Source organism: Panthera pardus, unplaced genomic scaffold, assembly GCF_024362965.1.
Source record: "Panthera pardus isolate Hobbes unplaced genomic scaffold, ASM2436296v1 HiC_scaffold_12, whole genome shotgun sequence".
NCBI classification, from domain to species: domain Eukaryota; kingdom Metazoa; phylum Chordata; class Mammalia; order Carnivora; family Felidae; genus Panthera; species Panthera pardus.
This window is the reverse complement of record NW_026526677.1, coordinates 96,411,004-96,426,042: the sequence shown is the minus strand read 5'-3', so window position 1 is coordinate 96,426,042 and position 15,039 is coordinate 96,411,004. Positions and strand designations below refer to the sequence as shown.

At 51.8% G+C, this 15,039-nt stretch overlaps 1 protein-coding gene and 1 long non-coding RNA gene across 3 annotated transcripts in view; one reads left to right on the top strand and one right to left on the bottom strand.

The window, feature by feature from the left end:
- Positions 1-358: 358 nt before the first annotated feature.
- SORL1 (sortilin related receptor 1) overlaps positions 359-15,039 on the top strand; it is a 172,679-nt gene continuing 157,998 nt past the window's right edge. For both annotated transcript variants that reach the window (XM_053900357.1, XM_019468850.2), the window contains exon 1: positions 359-1,095. In XM_053900357.1, the coding sequence (XP_053756332.1) occupies positions 820-1,095 (276 nt within the window). In that variant the 5' untranslated portion in view covers positions 359-819. The remainder of the gene's footprint in view (positions 1,096-15,039) is intronic.
- Positions 5,879-9,351, bottom strand: LOC109278492 (uncharacterized). The gene is made up of 3 exons (XR_002085684.2): positions 9,044-9,351; positions 6,373-6,519; positions 5,879-5,965 (listed from the first exon to the last, which is right to left on the bottom strand). It is a non-coding gene; the product is annotated as an uncharacterized LOC109278492 (long non-coding RNA).

Below are 15,039 nucleotides of genomic sequence, written 5' to 3'. Positions count from 1 at the left end.
CACTCACGTGTGCAAGGAACCACTGTATAACTGTGTGCTTGTCCCCTTTTGGGATGGTCCCTGGCTCTTACTGCCTCTGTGCGGGCGCGTATTTACTGTGCTCGGGGCCTGGGCAGTTGAGCTCGATGGAGGGTAGTTTTTGGCTGTGGCCACTTCAAATACGTTTTGATGCCCAGAGTAGTAGAAACCGTGTGAATTTCACAATGGGGGCGGGTTCATCTGGACCGTAATTTGCCGGCTGCCGTGTTCTGCCTTCTCAGAGCTCGTTTTCTTTGGCTCCGGGCTCTCCCTCCGAGGTGGGGATGCGGCGGGGGGCCGGGGGAGGTGGTCGTGCGGCGAGACAGGACCGGGGGCTGTGCAGTCAGGGAAGGAGACCGGTTTAGGGCGACCTCGACGCGACCCTGCGGAGGAGGCAACTAACTCCGGGGAAGACGAGCGAGCCCCACACAACTCTCGACCGCCGCAGGGAGGACGACGCGGTGCGCCCGCCGGCGGGCCAAGGGGACGCACGCTCGCGGGCGCTCGCTGCCTTGACTTCCCCATCCCCGCGCGGGGGAGGGGCCCGAGCGGCGCCGAGGCCGCCGAGCGCAGAAAGTGCGCGAAGGGGGGACGCGGCTGCGAGCCGCACACGTGACGGCGCCGCGCCAAGCCGAGCGGGACCCGGCGGCGGCGGCGGGCGCAGCGGGGCGGCCCCGAGCGGCGCGGGCGGCCTGGAGCCCCGGGAGCGGCGCGCGCGGCCCCGGCCCAGCCGCCGTCCCGGCCTCGCGCTGCACATTCTCTCCTGGCGGCGGCGCCACCTGCGGCAGCGTTCGCCCGAACATGGCGACACGGAGCAGCAGGAGGGAGTCCCGACTCCCCTTCCTATTCACCCTGGTCGCGCTGCTGCCGCCCGGGGCTCTGTGCGAGGTGTGGACGCAGACGCTGCACGGCGGCCGCGCGCCCTTGCCCCAGGACCGGGGCTTCCGCGTGGTGCAGGGCGAGCCGCGCGAGCTGCGGCTGTGGGCGCGCGGGGGGCCCCGGGGGGCGGACGAGAAGCCGCTCCGGAGGAGACGGAGCGCTGCCCTGCAGCCGGAGCCCATCAAGGTGTACGGACAGGTGAGCGGCTGGCCACCCGCCTTCCTCCGGCTCTTTCCTCTCCCCGCACTTCCTCAGCCCCGCATCCATCCTCTGCGGTGGCCTCCCAGGTGCAGGCACCACTGGGGACTTCCCGGCTTGCATTTGTGTTTTCCCCCCCTCGCACGAGTACAACCGTCAGCACTTGAATTGCATTGATCTTTCCTTCTTCCTGTCGATTTTAGCAAACGTCTGCCAGGTAAACTCGCGGGGTGCTGTGCACATTTCCCCGGGGTGGGGGCACACCGGCGTAGTTTCCAGCAGGTAGAGGAGGGGTGCAGCTTCATTTTACATGTGGCTGAAAAACGGGGTTTCTTTAGTGTGTATCGTCAGTTGGCAGTGGAGGCGAGGACCCCGCAGTTGCAGGATACTTACACAGAGCAGGCAGGGGAGGGGGTTTCCGCACCACAATTAAGGTGGGCAAACCTGAAAGCTGACTATCTTGCCGTGGTCAGAGCAAGGGGTGTGCGTGCGTCTGTGTGTTTGTGTAAGGGCTGAATTTTGTTGTTGTTGGTTGCGGGGGGGGGGGGGGGGGAGGGTGGTCTATCCATTCCACCTCCCCCTTTGAGATACTGACTTTATTTTTGGACAGGGATATTAACTCATGACACTTAGGGGTTTGAAAGACTGCAAGAATTTGGTGGGCATTATTCAGTAACTGATTTATGTCTATCCAGGCAATGGGTTTATTAGCTCATAAGTAACATGAATTTCGCTTTTATGGCCAGACTTACTGCTAGGAATAGCAAACCGAGTTTGTGGGGGTTAGTATCAGCATTGGCGAAATTAATTTGACCATGTTCTTTGCCTCATGAGACTCCCAGCCCTGTGGTTAAGATTGACATCAGCAGAGCTGGAAGGTCAGTGGTGGGGTGGGGGTGGGGGGAAAAGTGGGGCCAGAGGAGATGGCAAATTGCACGATTTCTGGAGTCAAAATGTTCCCATTTAAAGTAGAAGTTAAAAGATGAGTCCGAGTTCTGCCTCCCTTCACTGATTTTCTTTAGCCATGTCTTCAGGAAATACAGAGAGTTAAATATTCAACCCTTGAAGCCAGGAAGAACCTTATAAACCACCTCACTGATTGTGCCATTTTGTCGATAAAGAAACACAAGCTGAGAAAGGTGAAGTGACTAGCCCAAGGTCACGTGGGGCAGAGTTGCCTGCTGTTTCGTTTTTTGTTGGCATTGTCCCGGTGACCTTTGGGTGATCAAATAGTTGTGCTCTCTTTATACAAGGCTTCTTAAATAACTGCTTTCTAAAATTAAAAAAAAAAAAAAACAAAACACGGCTCCAAAGGGGCTTGGGATGGTGGCAAGTGGGTGGGAGCATCTGATTTCCATCAACCATCAGTCCCTGGGAAAGAGTGTGTGCCAAGGGGGCATGTAACTGCTGTGGGCAAGGGCTGCCGGAGCCCGCCTGCTTGATTTGTTTGTGGGTCCCGACCTTCTTCCCCTCTCCACCCCCATCTGAAACTTCTTTTTGTATGTTGAAAAGAAAACAGCAAGGTCCTTGCTCTCAACTGGGACAGCAGCATCCCCATGTTGGGTGGGGGCGGGGGAGGGGAAACAAGAGATACTGCCTTGTTCATTGAGTCTTAACAGCCACCCAGCTCTGCTGTCTTGAATCAGCTCTCTGGGGGCTGGGAGTGGGGAGGGGTGGGAGTCCATTCTTTCTGGAGCTCATGTCCCCCGCAGCTATAGTTTTGGCTGAGGGAAGAGCTTCCTAGGGGGCGCCCTGGTGGCTTAGTCGGTTAGGGTCTGACTTCAGGGCTCAGGTCACGATCTCGCGGTTCATGAGTTCGAGCCCCACGTCGGGCTCTGTGCTGACAGGTCAGAGCCTGGAGCCTGTTTCAGATTCTGTGTCTCCCTCACTTTCTCTCCCCTTCCTCCGCTTGCGTTCTGCGTCTCTCTCTCTCTCTCAAAAATAAATAAACATTAAAAAAAAAAGGAGCTTCTTAGTCTCAAAAATATGCATACAGGTGCCATTTCTTGCTGGGGTTTGGTTTGTGAGGGCTCCTGGGGATGTGGGGCAAGTTAAAGATGAACTGTGTTCTCATTGGGAATGACTCTCAAACCCTCCGCTTTTGTATTTCTGAGCCAACCAGATGGCGTTTGGTTCAGTTGAGGAATGGAGAGCTAGCAGGCGAACTCATAATGAGGAATTCCTACCACGAAGGCCCAGGGCAGTGTTTTTCTCTTCTCTGAGGCCCCGAGGTTAATAAAAGTGGGATTAACTCGAATCTTTAAGGATCTGAGTTAGGTAGAAGGAAGAACTTCCCGGTACTGGGCTATCTGCCTCAAGCATGTTTGGCACAGCCCCTTCAGGCTGAAAGCTCAAGAGTAGGTGACTGAAGGGCTTTGGCGCGTCCCTCTTGGAGCTCCGGAGTCCCTCATCTATTTGGAATGACCTTTCTAGCAAGGGTGACCATTCGCCTCTGTTTTCCCTGGGACAGACCTAGTTTGTAAGTTGTCTGTGCTGGTTATGAAAGCGCTGCCTTCACTCTCCAGTGTCAGGATGCGGACTATAAATTATATGTCCCTTCTGCTTCTAGCTCTAAGCCAAGTTCACTTCATTCCTCCCCTCCCCTCGCCTGTCAGTTTTTTTTAAACGTCTATTTATTTTTAATATAATTTATTGTCAAATTGGCTAACGTACCGTGCGTAAAGTCTGTTCTTGGTTTTGGGGGGTAGATTCCTGTGGTTCATCGCTTACCTCCAACACCCAGTGCTCATCCCAACAAGTGCCCTCCTCAATGCCCATCACCCGTTTTCCCTTCTCCCCCACCCCCCCATCCACCCTCACCCGTTTTCCCTTCTCCCCCACCCCCCCATCCACCCTCAGGCTTTTCTCTGTATTTGAGAGTCTTATGGTTTGCCTCCCTCCCTCTCTGTTTGTAACTATTTTTTTTTTCCCCCTTCCTTTTAACCTGAGGAATTGCAATATTTTCCCACAGTAGCCCGTGGAAGAGAGTGCAGTTCTAAATCGAGACGGGCATGCAAATGAGGGAGGGCAGGACATTGTTCATCTCTCACCCCCCCCACCCCAGAAAGTTTTCAGTTTAAGGGAGTAGATACAGCAGATGCAAATCCAGGCGTGTGACCGTGCTGGACAGGAGCAAATACACAATAAAGCGGCTACAACCCTAAGGTCGGATGTTAGTGGGTTGTGTGATACGGGAGGGCATGGGAGATGGAGGGATAAAGGGTCATCGGGCTCAGCCACTGCAGCTTCTTGCCCTCTGACCTTCGAGTGAGGTTAAGTGGATGCCTGGCAACACAGATTAGGGCTGGAAGCTGAAGCTGTCTGACCGGAGAAGCTGTAGGGGTGACGTTGAGGCCACCGGCTTCGGGAACAGGGGAAGGAGAGCTTCTGCAGGGAGGTAGCTGGCCTGCAGCTGAGAAAGAGCACTGTGTCGGAGGCAATGCCGGTTCTCTTTTTCTCCGGCTCCAGTCACCTACGGAGCAAACTAGGCATGGTTCCTGTGACGATATTCCTCCTCGTGTTCTGGAACGTGGGAGAGTGGTTTCTGCCGTGATCCCTTGCGGGCATGTTTGTAATAATAAAATATGGGAAGAGCAGTGAAAACAAGTTGCTGTCAGATATTAGGACTTTTCTGTCCCGGGTTCAGAGTTCCGAGGTTGAGCCCCGCCGAAAAAGGGCCAAGTCGAAGTCCCAAGTTCAGAGTTCCGAGGTTGAGCCCCGCCGCAAAAGTGCCAAGTCGAAGACGGGGGCCTCCATCGTTCTTGCCACACTGACTTTCTTCCAGACTTGACGCCTGCTCCCTGCCTCTGTGTCGTCATGCTTGCTTTTCCTCTGCCTGAGATGGTCTTCTCCCACTCCTGTCTTTGCTCGCAAAGCCCCTGTTCCCTTCTTCGGCATCCAGGGAACACCTCCAAGCATTCCCGGGCAGGCGCCAGTGGGAAGAGCTCTTTTGAACTTGGTTGCAGCACTTACTGCCTTGTGTTATAATTGCTTGTTTGTCTCATTTCCCTGTTTGCTCCTTGAGGGCATGGACCAAGCCTTTCTCTTCTCTGTGGCTGGCACTTGGGAAGCCCTTAATGAATATTTGTGGACCGACTGCCCGCTTGGAAGAGGAGGAGCCCAGAGGGTAGGAAGCACATCCAAGTTACAGAAAAGGTATTTAGGAGGAGGACCATGGCGAGCCCACAAACGGAGAGGGAAAGTGGGTTGGCTCTCTCCGTGGTGAGGGTAGTGAAGTCCTGATTTTGCTGTGCTGTCCTGGGGGTTATGTGGAACAAAGAGCTGGGATTCTGTTGTACAGAAGCCTCCCTTTTAGGGCTATCATGGTATTGCTAATGGTATTGTTTTGGGGAAAAAATCCTTTGGAATGAAGCGCAAAGCCTAACAGGATTTACAGGTTTATTTTCCTTCCAGTGAGCTCTCTCTTCATAATTCCTGCTTTTTTAGAGGCCAGGGAGTATTCAATGTCCTGATTTGAGACTGAAAATAAAGTGTCTGTTACAGCACAAGGCCCGGGGACAAAGAGCCTCCTTTGGGGGTGGGGTACTTGTGGCTTTAGATCTCTTTGGAGTAGATTCTTGCATGATACCCTTGCTTGGGAAAGAATCGGCGGGTTGATTCTGACGTCAGGATGCTTGACCTGTTTGCTTCCAAAAGATGAGAAGGCAAAGCATTTGTTGTTTCACGGGGCCTTCTATGTAGGTGAAGAGTTGGCCTGGGGTGTTGGGTTGGGTCGGTAAAGGCCGTGACCTTGAAAAACTTCCTGGTTCCACTTGGCATCTCGTCTTCTTGCGGGCTGCTCCTTGCTCAGGCTCTGGCCACCCTTTAGTTCATTAGGGGCTTGTACATCTTGGGGCACGGTGGGTGGAGGCTGTGGGAGGTGGAAGGGATGGGAGGAAGAAGGGATGGGGGAGGGGCGAGGAGACGGAGAAGTAAACAGAGAAAATGAAAAGCCTTCCAGTGGGTTCATTTAGCCTTCAGTGGGTAATACATGTTTATAAGATATGATTTGTGCAAGAATATAGCGAGAAGTAAATTTCCCTCCTTCTCGCGTCCCCTGTTTATGTTTTTGTGCTGCCACTGTCCTCAGTTTTTCTGTGTGTCTTTCCGGAAACATTCTACCCACATGTATGGCATGTATGTTCAGAAAATTTGGAACTTGCAATATCGATGGCTTTCTGTTATCCATAGCCGCTGATACCATGAGTAATGAATGAGATTCGCTCTGGCTCCAAAATGTTATTTATGGTATATGACTATCAAAAGGCAGGGACTTACGTGCAGTGTCAGAGTGTGAGATAGGTTGTTACTTTTCCTCCAGGCCAGGTGAAGGAAAAGGCAGTCTCGTTGCACTCAGGGCTCCTGCAGGCGGGAAGAGCAGCATGGTAGCTCTTGTTTCTTGGCAAGCTGCTGGAGAGCCGTTCCCTAGAGGGGAAGAGCCCAGATTTGCGAGAACGTCAGAACGCAGACATCACGGATCTTGGTTTTGCTCATGTTCTTTTTGAGACTATTTTCTTTATATTCTGCAAAATGAAGTCAGTGGTGTGTTTAATCAATTGCTCTGGGACCTGGGATCCAGGAGGCAGGTCCTAAGAGCAAACTAATATCCCACAGCTGAAGATGGATGTTGTCAGGGCATTTCATTGTCATATTTGGGTCTGTTCCTCCTTAGAGGTGACAGCCATCTTTGTATTGCCATCGTTCCATCCCAGGGCCGGAGGTAGATGGAGCCAGTCATGGGCAGACACAGGAACATTCTAATAACCTGGAAAGGAGGTAATCCAAAAAGTAACCGATTTACCTTTGCTCTGTATTTATTTAGCCTTTTCATTTAAAGCACCAGGTTACCCTCCTGGTTAAATTTTGCTTAGGTGGGGGCGCCTGGGTGGCGCAGTCGGTTAAGCGTCCGACTTCAGCCAGGTCACGATCTCACGGTCCGTGAGTTCGAGCCCCGCGTCAGGCTCTGGGCTGATGGCTCTGAGCCTGGAGCCTGTTTCCGATTCTGTGTCTCCCTCTCTCTCTGCCCCTCCCCCGTTCATGCTCTGTCTCTCTCTGTCCCAAAAATAAATAAAAAACGTTGAAAAAAAAAAAAAATTTTGCTTAGGTGAATATTGAAATGAGTTTGCTTTCTTGAGTAGCTGATCTGTGAAATGGCTGGCATAAACGTGTTCAGGGAAAGCCAGTTTGGCGTGTAGAATTTTCGACAACAAGTCAGATGCCGATAATTGAGAGTTAACTGCACAGAAATCTCTTCAAGCTGAGGTATTACGTTAACTTTTCAAAACATTTAAAAAAAAAGAGTTAGTTGTGATGGCAGTAAAGGAGAGCTCGCTACATTTTGGTTTGAATAATCGAGGGCTAGTATTTCTTCATAAGTGGTCTGGGCTGCTAGGGGTAGGGCGTTCACTTTGTTGAGCATAGAACCTTCCCGTGTATTCTCTAGGTATGCCCGAATCCATTGGCACATGGCATATTCAGTCCAGCCACGTAGATGCAAAAATCAATTTCCCTCAGTTTAAAATGAGCCACAGTTAATTTCGACCTAATTGATTGGTTTATCGACCTGTGGACCTGGGGCCTTCGAAGAAGTGGCATGGGCAGCCTTCTGGCATTGAAGTGGCTGATGATGCTATAAATCAGAGAAGGCAGGGTCGGTGGCTGATCAGCATCAAGATTTGGATTGTCTCTTACGTTGCTGTGAGACCTTGAGGTCTCGATTGTCACGTGAGGCATGCTTTGTGCATTTTGGGGCGGGTCCCCTAGAAATAGGACTTCATGACAATCAGGACCACGGTGGGGAGTCAAAAATAAGCACAAAATTCTGTTATCCACGGGGTCATTGTTAGCAACAGTGGTGACGTCCATGATCATGTCACTGCTGCCAGCCAAGAGCCGGAAGACCCTGTCTTCCTGGCCCCACGGCAGGTCTTCAAACACAGCGCTCTTTGCTAGCCCTTCCTGCGGCGACGGAGACGTTCTGTGTCTGTGTGGTCCAGCGTGTCGACTGGCACAGGACCGGTAGGACTGAGAACTGAATTTATTTTCTTTCACTTACTTTTAGTCAATTTAAGTTTAGGTTGAAACGGCCACATGTGGCCCTTGGCCACTGTTTTAGAAGGCATAGCTTTAAAAAAAAATTTTTTTTTTTTAATGTTTATTTAGGGGGAGACACAGACCCTGAAGCAGGCTCCAGGCTCTGAGCTCCAAGCTGGCGGCACAGAGCCCGGTGCAGGTCTCGAACCCATGAACCGCGAGAGCACGGCCTGAGCCAAAGTCGGACCTTCAACCGACTGGGCCACCCAGGCGCCCCTTAGAAGGCACAGCTTTAATGGATTGAGGGAGGCCTGCCTTTTGCAGTACTGGGCAACCTCTGCCTCACCCAGGAGAGAAGCCGTGGTGACAGCAGAGGCCAGCACTTGTTTCCGCCACAAATGGCGGGAGCAAAGCAAGAGCCGAGGGCTGTAGTCTAAAGCCAGGATTCGGTGGCCGCCGACTGCCAACTTGGATGTCGGGAGACAGTGGCCTCTCTTCCCCAGGTCGGAACGCATCAGCGGCCACGGGGCGTGCAGTGGGTGCAGCGTTCCTCTGAGAGGGGGGGCCCCTCTGGGCATTAGCCACTTGGGTCGTGAAGGCTGACCCCTGGGCCTTCACCTGTGACATGGCCTTGCACACCCAGCTCCCTCGTACCGGGCTTTGCCGGGGTGGTGTTGCACACACCATGCACGTCTGTTGAGCGGTGCAAGATGCAAGCCGTGCCTCGCCGGTGGGGCCGTCTCCTCCCCGCCCCTGCCCTCCGCTTCCTGTGTGCTTATTGATTTACCTCCGAGTAGCTGGGTCTGTCTTTCATCCCTGCGACCCTGCAGGCTGGCACGAAGACAAACATCACGGGCGTGTGGTCTTCATCACTGCATGCGGCCCCCCCCCGCCCCCTTCCTGGCCGGCCCCTTACCTTAGCATGCCATCGCTGTTCCTGCTGCTGCAAGCTCTTGGCTCGGAAAATCGGGACCCTTCACGATGATTTATCTCCAGTCCCCGGAATTAGATTAAAAACACAGCTACGAATTCTCAGAAAGGCAGGCTGATGTGATTATGTCCCAAATCTGAATGGCAGACAAGGGCAATAAAAAGATGTACTTATAGGCGTTTTGCGCCGCGCGGGGGCCGACGTGCTGTTTATTATTTATTCAGCCCCCTCCCCCCGCCCCCTTGTTGGTTTTTTAAATGAAGAAAGTAACGTGGCTTCCGTGTTTTAGAAAAGAGACTAGCCTGTTCAGTAGAAACTTTCCTTCCCCAAATAACTGTGGATCAGAGTGTGGGGGAAGATGGCTAGGGTGATTCTTACGTAAAATAAATGTGGGTTTGAGCCAAGGAGTGGATCCTGAATTTAAGACGCTAGCTGGTACTGGGGTGAGATCCATTTCACTCTGCCAACCGGGGGTGGGGGGGAGCTGAGGAGTGTTGTGATGGATTTGAACTCTTAGGAAACCTCTGTGCCCAGAAGAAATCGGGAAAAGCTGGGATGATCTCATTGAACCAGGAGGGCCAGGGTTCAAAGCAGCCTTGGGTCGGGGAGCCTGGGTGGCTCAGTCGGTTAAATGTCCGACTTTGGCTCAGGTCATGATCTCACCGTTTGTGAGTTCGAGCCCTGCGTCGTTGGGCTTGTGCTGACAGCTCAGGGCCTGGAGCCTGCTTCGGATTGTGTCTCCCCCCCCCCCCCTTCTCAAAAATAAATAAACATTTAAAAAAATTGTCAAGGCAGCCTTGGATGAAAGGCTGGTTTGGAGACTGTCACTGTGGACACTCAAGTGAGTGCCTCTGAGATGAGCTGTATATGGGGTAGTGGTCCAGGTAGTGGAGGACCCTGTTTCTCGTTAGCCCAGGGGATGTGTGCAAGGCAGTTCCATGAGGGTCTGCCCCGGGGACCTGGGAAGAAAGGCCAGTGCTGGCCTGCCTAAGGATCCCCGCAGAGGAACCTGCTGACAGCAGGGTGTGGGAACAGAGTGGAGGTGGGAGAGCAGCCGGTGACACCGTGGGAGCTTTTGGGGAGACGGGAAGCGTTTGAAACCTGTGCTGAGTTCTTTGCGTCACAGGAGACAGTGCACCTCTGCCTTACCTCGTCTGTATATATTTAGTCCCCTGGGCTCGGACAGGGGTGAAAGGCTGGTTGGCTCTGAGCTGGGGCGTTGAGCTCGCAGAGAGATGCCTGTGGGGCTTCCCACGGGCGCCTTGCCCTCCTGTGAGCTTAGGGGGCATCTCGTATTACCCTGGATCACATCCCTGGATGGGATGTGTTCTCCTCTCTCTCAGCTTCCCCAGTGTGTTAAAGGAGCCACCGGTAAGGTGAGAGCTTGATGCATGATTTGAATGTGGTCCCTTTGGGGCAAGGAAAGTTGTAGAAATCAGTGCCACCTCTGCACTGGAGCCTCGGGAACGGGAGCTTGGGTTACCCCACATTGCGGTGAGGAAGGCTTCCTGGCCGCGAGCTCTGAGCTAGGCTCAGGCGTTTGGCGTTTTCATCATTGTCCTATGTACGATGTCACCGTTGGCCCTTGAGGCCTCAGGATTCCAGCCTCGGTGATGCTGATGTTCATTTTTTTATACAGAGCCATTTTGTGAAGAATGGCTTATTTTGGTGTAAATGACATACCAACAAGAGGAAATAACGTTTTAGCATTTTGCAGGTTATGAAACGTATTCACGGGTAACATCTCGTTTGATGCCTCCCCCCCCTTTTTTTCCTGTTTGATACTTCTAACAGCCCCCTAAAATCAGGAAGATAAGAATTCTTCTCATTTCACAGATGGGTATTTGAAGGCTCAAAAAGATATAGCGACGTACCAAACGTCTTGCCGCTATTAAAATCGTAGAGACCAAGACTGAAAACCAAGCCTCTGACTTGTCTCCAGTTTACTGTGGCACATTTGCCTCTTGTAAATACTCGAGCGAAAGCTTCGCTTGCAGCCAGGGATCCACAGCCTGTTTGCTGTGAACTCTCTTTTCCTCCTGTAAAACCTAGAGATTCATAGAACTCTCCCCTCCCCTTGGCTCTCCTGGTTATACTCATTTTCTTCCAGCTTTTCAAATGGGACGGTTCCCGTGTCCCTCCCAGCTCCTGGCTTTTGCTCTGCTCTTCCCCCCGGTGTGGATCTTTCTCCTCCATCCCGTTTCTCCTAACTTCTCTCTCTTCATCTTTGTGGTCCCCACTGTAAGTCACGCCTTCTGGGCACTCACATCCTCTCCCTGACCTGAGGTTATGCCCCACTCCCAGAAGTCATCTGTTTCCTAACACCTGGCATGGCGTTTGCTGTATAGTAAGTGCTCAATAAACATTTATGAATGAACGAGGTGGAGGGTGATTTGTGGTGAAGCTGCCAAACCAAAGAGGCAGGGCAAGGTAAGTGCATGTGGTAGAGCCATCCTCTAAAGAGCTCTTAGAAATGGCTTGGGTTCCTAGGTGAATCCTCATTTGCGGTTAGCCCTGGCTTAGCGGGTCAGCAGCCTGTCCCGGCTGCTGAGCTGGCTCGCTGTAGCCTCTCCCTGTAATGCCCTGCTCTGGGGGCCTGTGGAACAGCACCTCTAACTCTGTCTGTGGACTTAACCTCATCTGCAAAACGTGCAAGTTGGTTTAGTTGTTCTCTGAGGTTCTTTCTGGCCTGATATTTTCTTCTTTTTCTTACCACCTGGTAAATTAGGGGCTGCTAATTTTCATGACAGGTTTTTTATAGTTTCTTATAAATTTTAATTAATTCATTAATTAGTTCATTATTTAGAGAGAGTAGGGGAAGGGGCAGGGAGAGAGGGAGAGAATCTTAAGTAGGCTCCATGGTCGGTGTGGAGCCCAACATGGGGCTCGATCCAAGGACCCTGGGGTCGTGATCTAAGCTGAAATCAAGAGTTAGACGCTCAATGGGCTGAGCCACCCAGGCGCCCCTCACAGGTTCTTTTTAATAGGGAGCCCTCCTGGAATAGCGGGGCTGCTATTGGCCAAATGACAAAGTGGGGTTCACCAGGAGGGGGTGCCACAGATAGGTCAGTGGTGGATAGATTCTTCTAGCCAAGGATCAGTCAGAAATACAGGTCAATCTTTCTGAACTGGTATTGTAAGTCATTGAAAATATGATTATTACCCTTTTGGTAGAGGGAAAGCAAAAGATATCCCCCTACCGACCTACCTACCTAGCTCTTCTCTAAAGCGAGCTCATGACCCCAGTGAAGGAGGTGGTAATGAAATGCATTTTTTTCACCCAGAGTCATTCTCTGTTTGTTTGCTCATCTGTAAAGTGGGCAGCTGAATTTATCAGCAAAGTCATTTATGAGTTCTGTGGCTGAAGCGTCTTGAGCCAACAGAGAAGTCAAATGTGTGAGCTGAGCAGGGGCTCTCTGCAGGGAGTTCTTAAACTAGATCGTAGCTCTCCTTCCGAGGTGGAGCGCCCAGGGAGGATAATGAGCTTTGCTAAATATAGTGAGGACACCGTCCTGAAAGGGGACACTCAGGACACGGAGGGGCCATTTGCACACCTAGCATTTAGGTCATGCAAATGGATGGTTTGACAAAACCTTGTTATTCTTGGGCCTCGGGAGTCTGTCTTTGGTTTCCTCAGGCCTGTCCTATAGTCCAGGGGATTTAGCAGCCTCCTGTCCTCGAAATTGAAGGACAGGGTATTTGCTTTATCCTTCATTGTAGAATTTAAAAAATCCTTCTTCGCATTTCGTTGCTGCTGAGGCGGAGGAGTGAACCAGACTGCCTTGTTTGTCCTCCTCATCCTGCGAGCTGGAAAGAAGCTGTGTAGGAGTGGTGAGGACCACAGGCTGTGCGTGTCCGTCTAGGACATCCCGATCTTTGGCTTTGACCACTTTGAAAGAGGCGATGGCAGAAGAAATGAAAGGAGATGATACGGGGCCTGTTCCATCAACAGCCCCCATCCTCCTGAATAAGCTTCAGCGAGTCTATGGGTTTTGACGGTTCTTCGCACCGGTCAGACTTGCAACACTGATTTCCCCCAGAGGGGCTGTGTGTCCTCTTGATGGGGGAAGAAACCATTTACGAGCCTCAAAGAACGCCTGGCACCTAGTAGGCCCCAGTGCCTTCATCAGTAGGGGAAGGCCGGAGCGGTCAGGGCCTCCATACAACAAGCAATTTATTTGTCCTCCTTTCTATTTATAACAACCCAGAGCTTGGGGCTGGGGCGGTAGCAGATTCTTTTTTTCCCTCTGAATAATGAGGCAAATCATTTAACCTCTTCGGGATGCCAGGGCACCCCGGGGGCCGGGGGGAGGGGGCTGAGAGACAACGTGGGGGTGGCTTGCACCGAGGTGTGCGGGGGTCCTGAGGATTGTTTGAGAGCTGGAAGTGGATGCTAGCTCGAGGCTGATTCTCCAGCAGGGGACTGGGGATCCTGGGAGCAGGGACCAGGAGGCCTGTGGGGACGCCGCGGCTCTGCGGATGCTGCTGACGGCCCTTTGAAGGATTGCTTTGGCCAGAGACCCGCTCCTCAGCCTGCCTCTTCTATGACTCATTCTGACTGCATATTTTGGTAGCAGGAAAGAAAGAACGAGATGAGTCAAAAAAGCAGCTAAGAGTGGGAGTTCTAGGTATTAGATCAGCACTTCGGAAGTAATGATGTTCTTCACAGGTCACCGATACAGGCTTAACAAAAAAATTATTGAGGTGGGGGTGCCTGGGGAGCTCAGCTGGTGAAGCATCCGACATCGGCTCGGGTCATGATCTCGCGGTCTGTGGGTTCAAGCCCCGCGTCGGGCTCTGGGCTGACAGCTCAGAGCCTGGAGCCTGCTTTGGATTCTGTGTCTCCCTCTCTCTCTGCCCCTTCCCTGCTCGTGCTCTGTCTCTCCCTGTCAAGAATAAGTAAAAGCATTAAAAAAATAAAATAAAAAATTATTGAGGTGAAATTCACATAACATAAAATTAACCATTTTATTATTAATTTTTGTAGCGTTTATTTTTTAAATTTTTTAATGTTTTTATTTATTTACTTATTTTAAATTTTTTTTATAATGTTTATTTTTTGAGACAGAGACAGAGTATGAACGGGGGAGGGCCAGAGAGAGAGGGAGACACAGCATCCGAAACAGGCTTCAGGCTCTGAGCTGCCAGCACAGAGCCCAACGCGGGGCTCGAACTCAGGAACCGTGAGATCATGACCTGAGCCGAAGCCGGTTGCTTAACTGACTGAGCCACCCAGGTGCCCCATGTTTTTATTTATTTTTGAGACAGAGAGAGACAGAGCATGAGCAGGGGAGGGGTATAGAGAGAGGGAGACCCAGAATCCGAAGCAGGCTCCAGGCTCTGAGCTGTCTGCACAGAGCCCGACGTGGGGCTCGAGCCCACGAACCGCGAGATCATGACCTGAGCCGAAGTCGGATGCTTAACCGACCGAGCCACCCAGGCGCCCCAAAATCAACCATTTTAAAGTGAATAGTTCAGTGGTGTGTAGGACATTGGCAGTGTTATGTGGCCACCACCCCTGTCTAATTGCAAGCCGTTTCCATCTCTCTAAACGAAAATAAAACCCCTTACCTAGTAAATGGTTACTTCCTGTTTCCCTTTCCCCCCAGCCCCTGGCAACCAGCAGTCTACTTTCTATCTGTATGGATTTACTCATTCTGCATATTTCATGTAAATGGGCTCATGCCACGTGTGACCTTTTGCGTCTGACTGCTTCCACTAGTGTAGTCTTTTTTTGAGGTTTATCCACGTTGTGCCATATATAGGATCATAGAATTGTAACAACTACTCCAGATACCCAAAGACGGCCTCCTCCCAAAAAGAGTGAGTCTTTTTTTCTTTTTCGATGTTTACACATTTTTGAGAAAGAGAGAGAGAGAGAGCTCACGTGCGTGCGAGTGAGCATGAGCGAGGGAGGGGCAGAGAGAGAGAGACACGGGGACAGGGAATCCAAAGCAGGCTCTATGCTGATAGCATTGAGC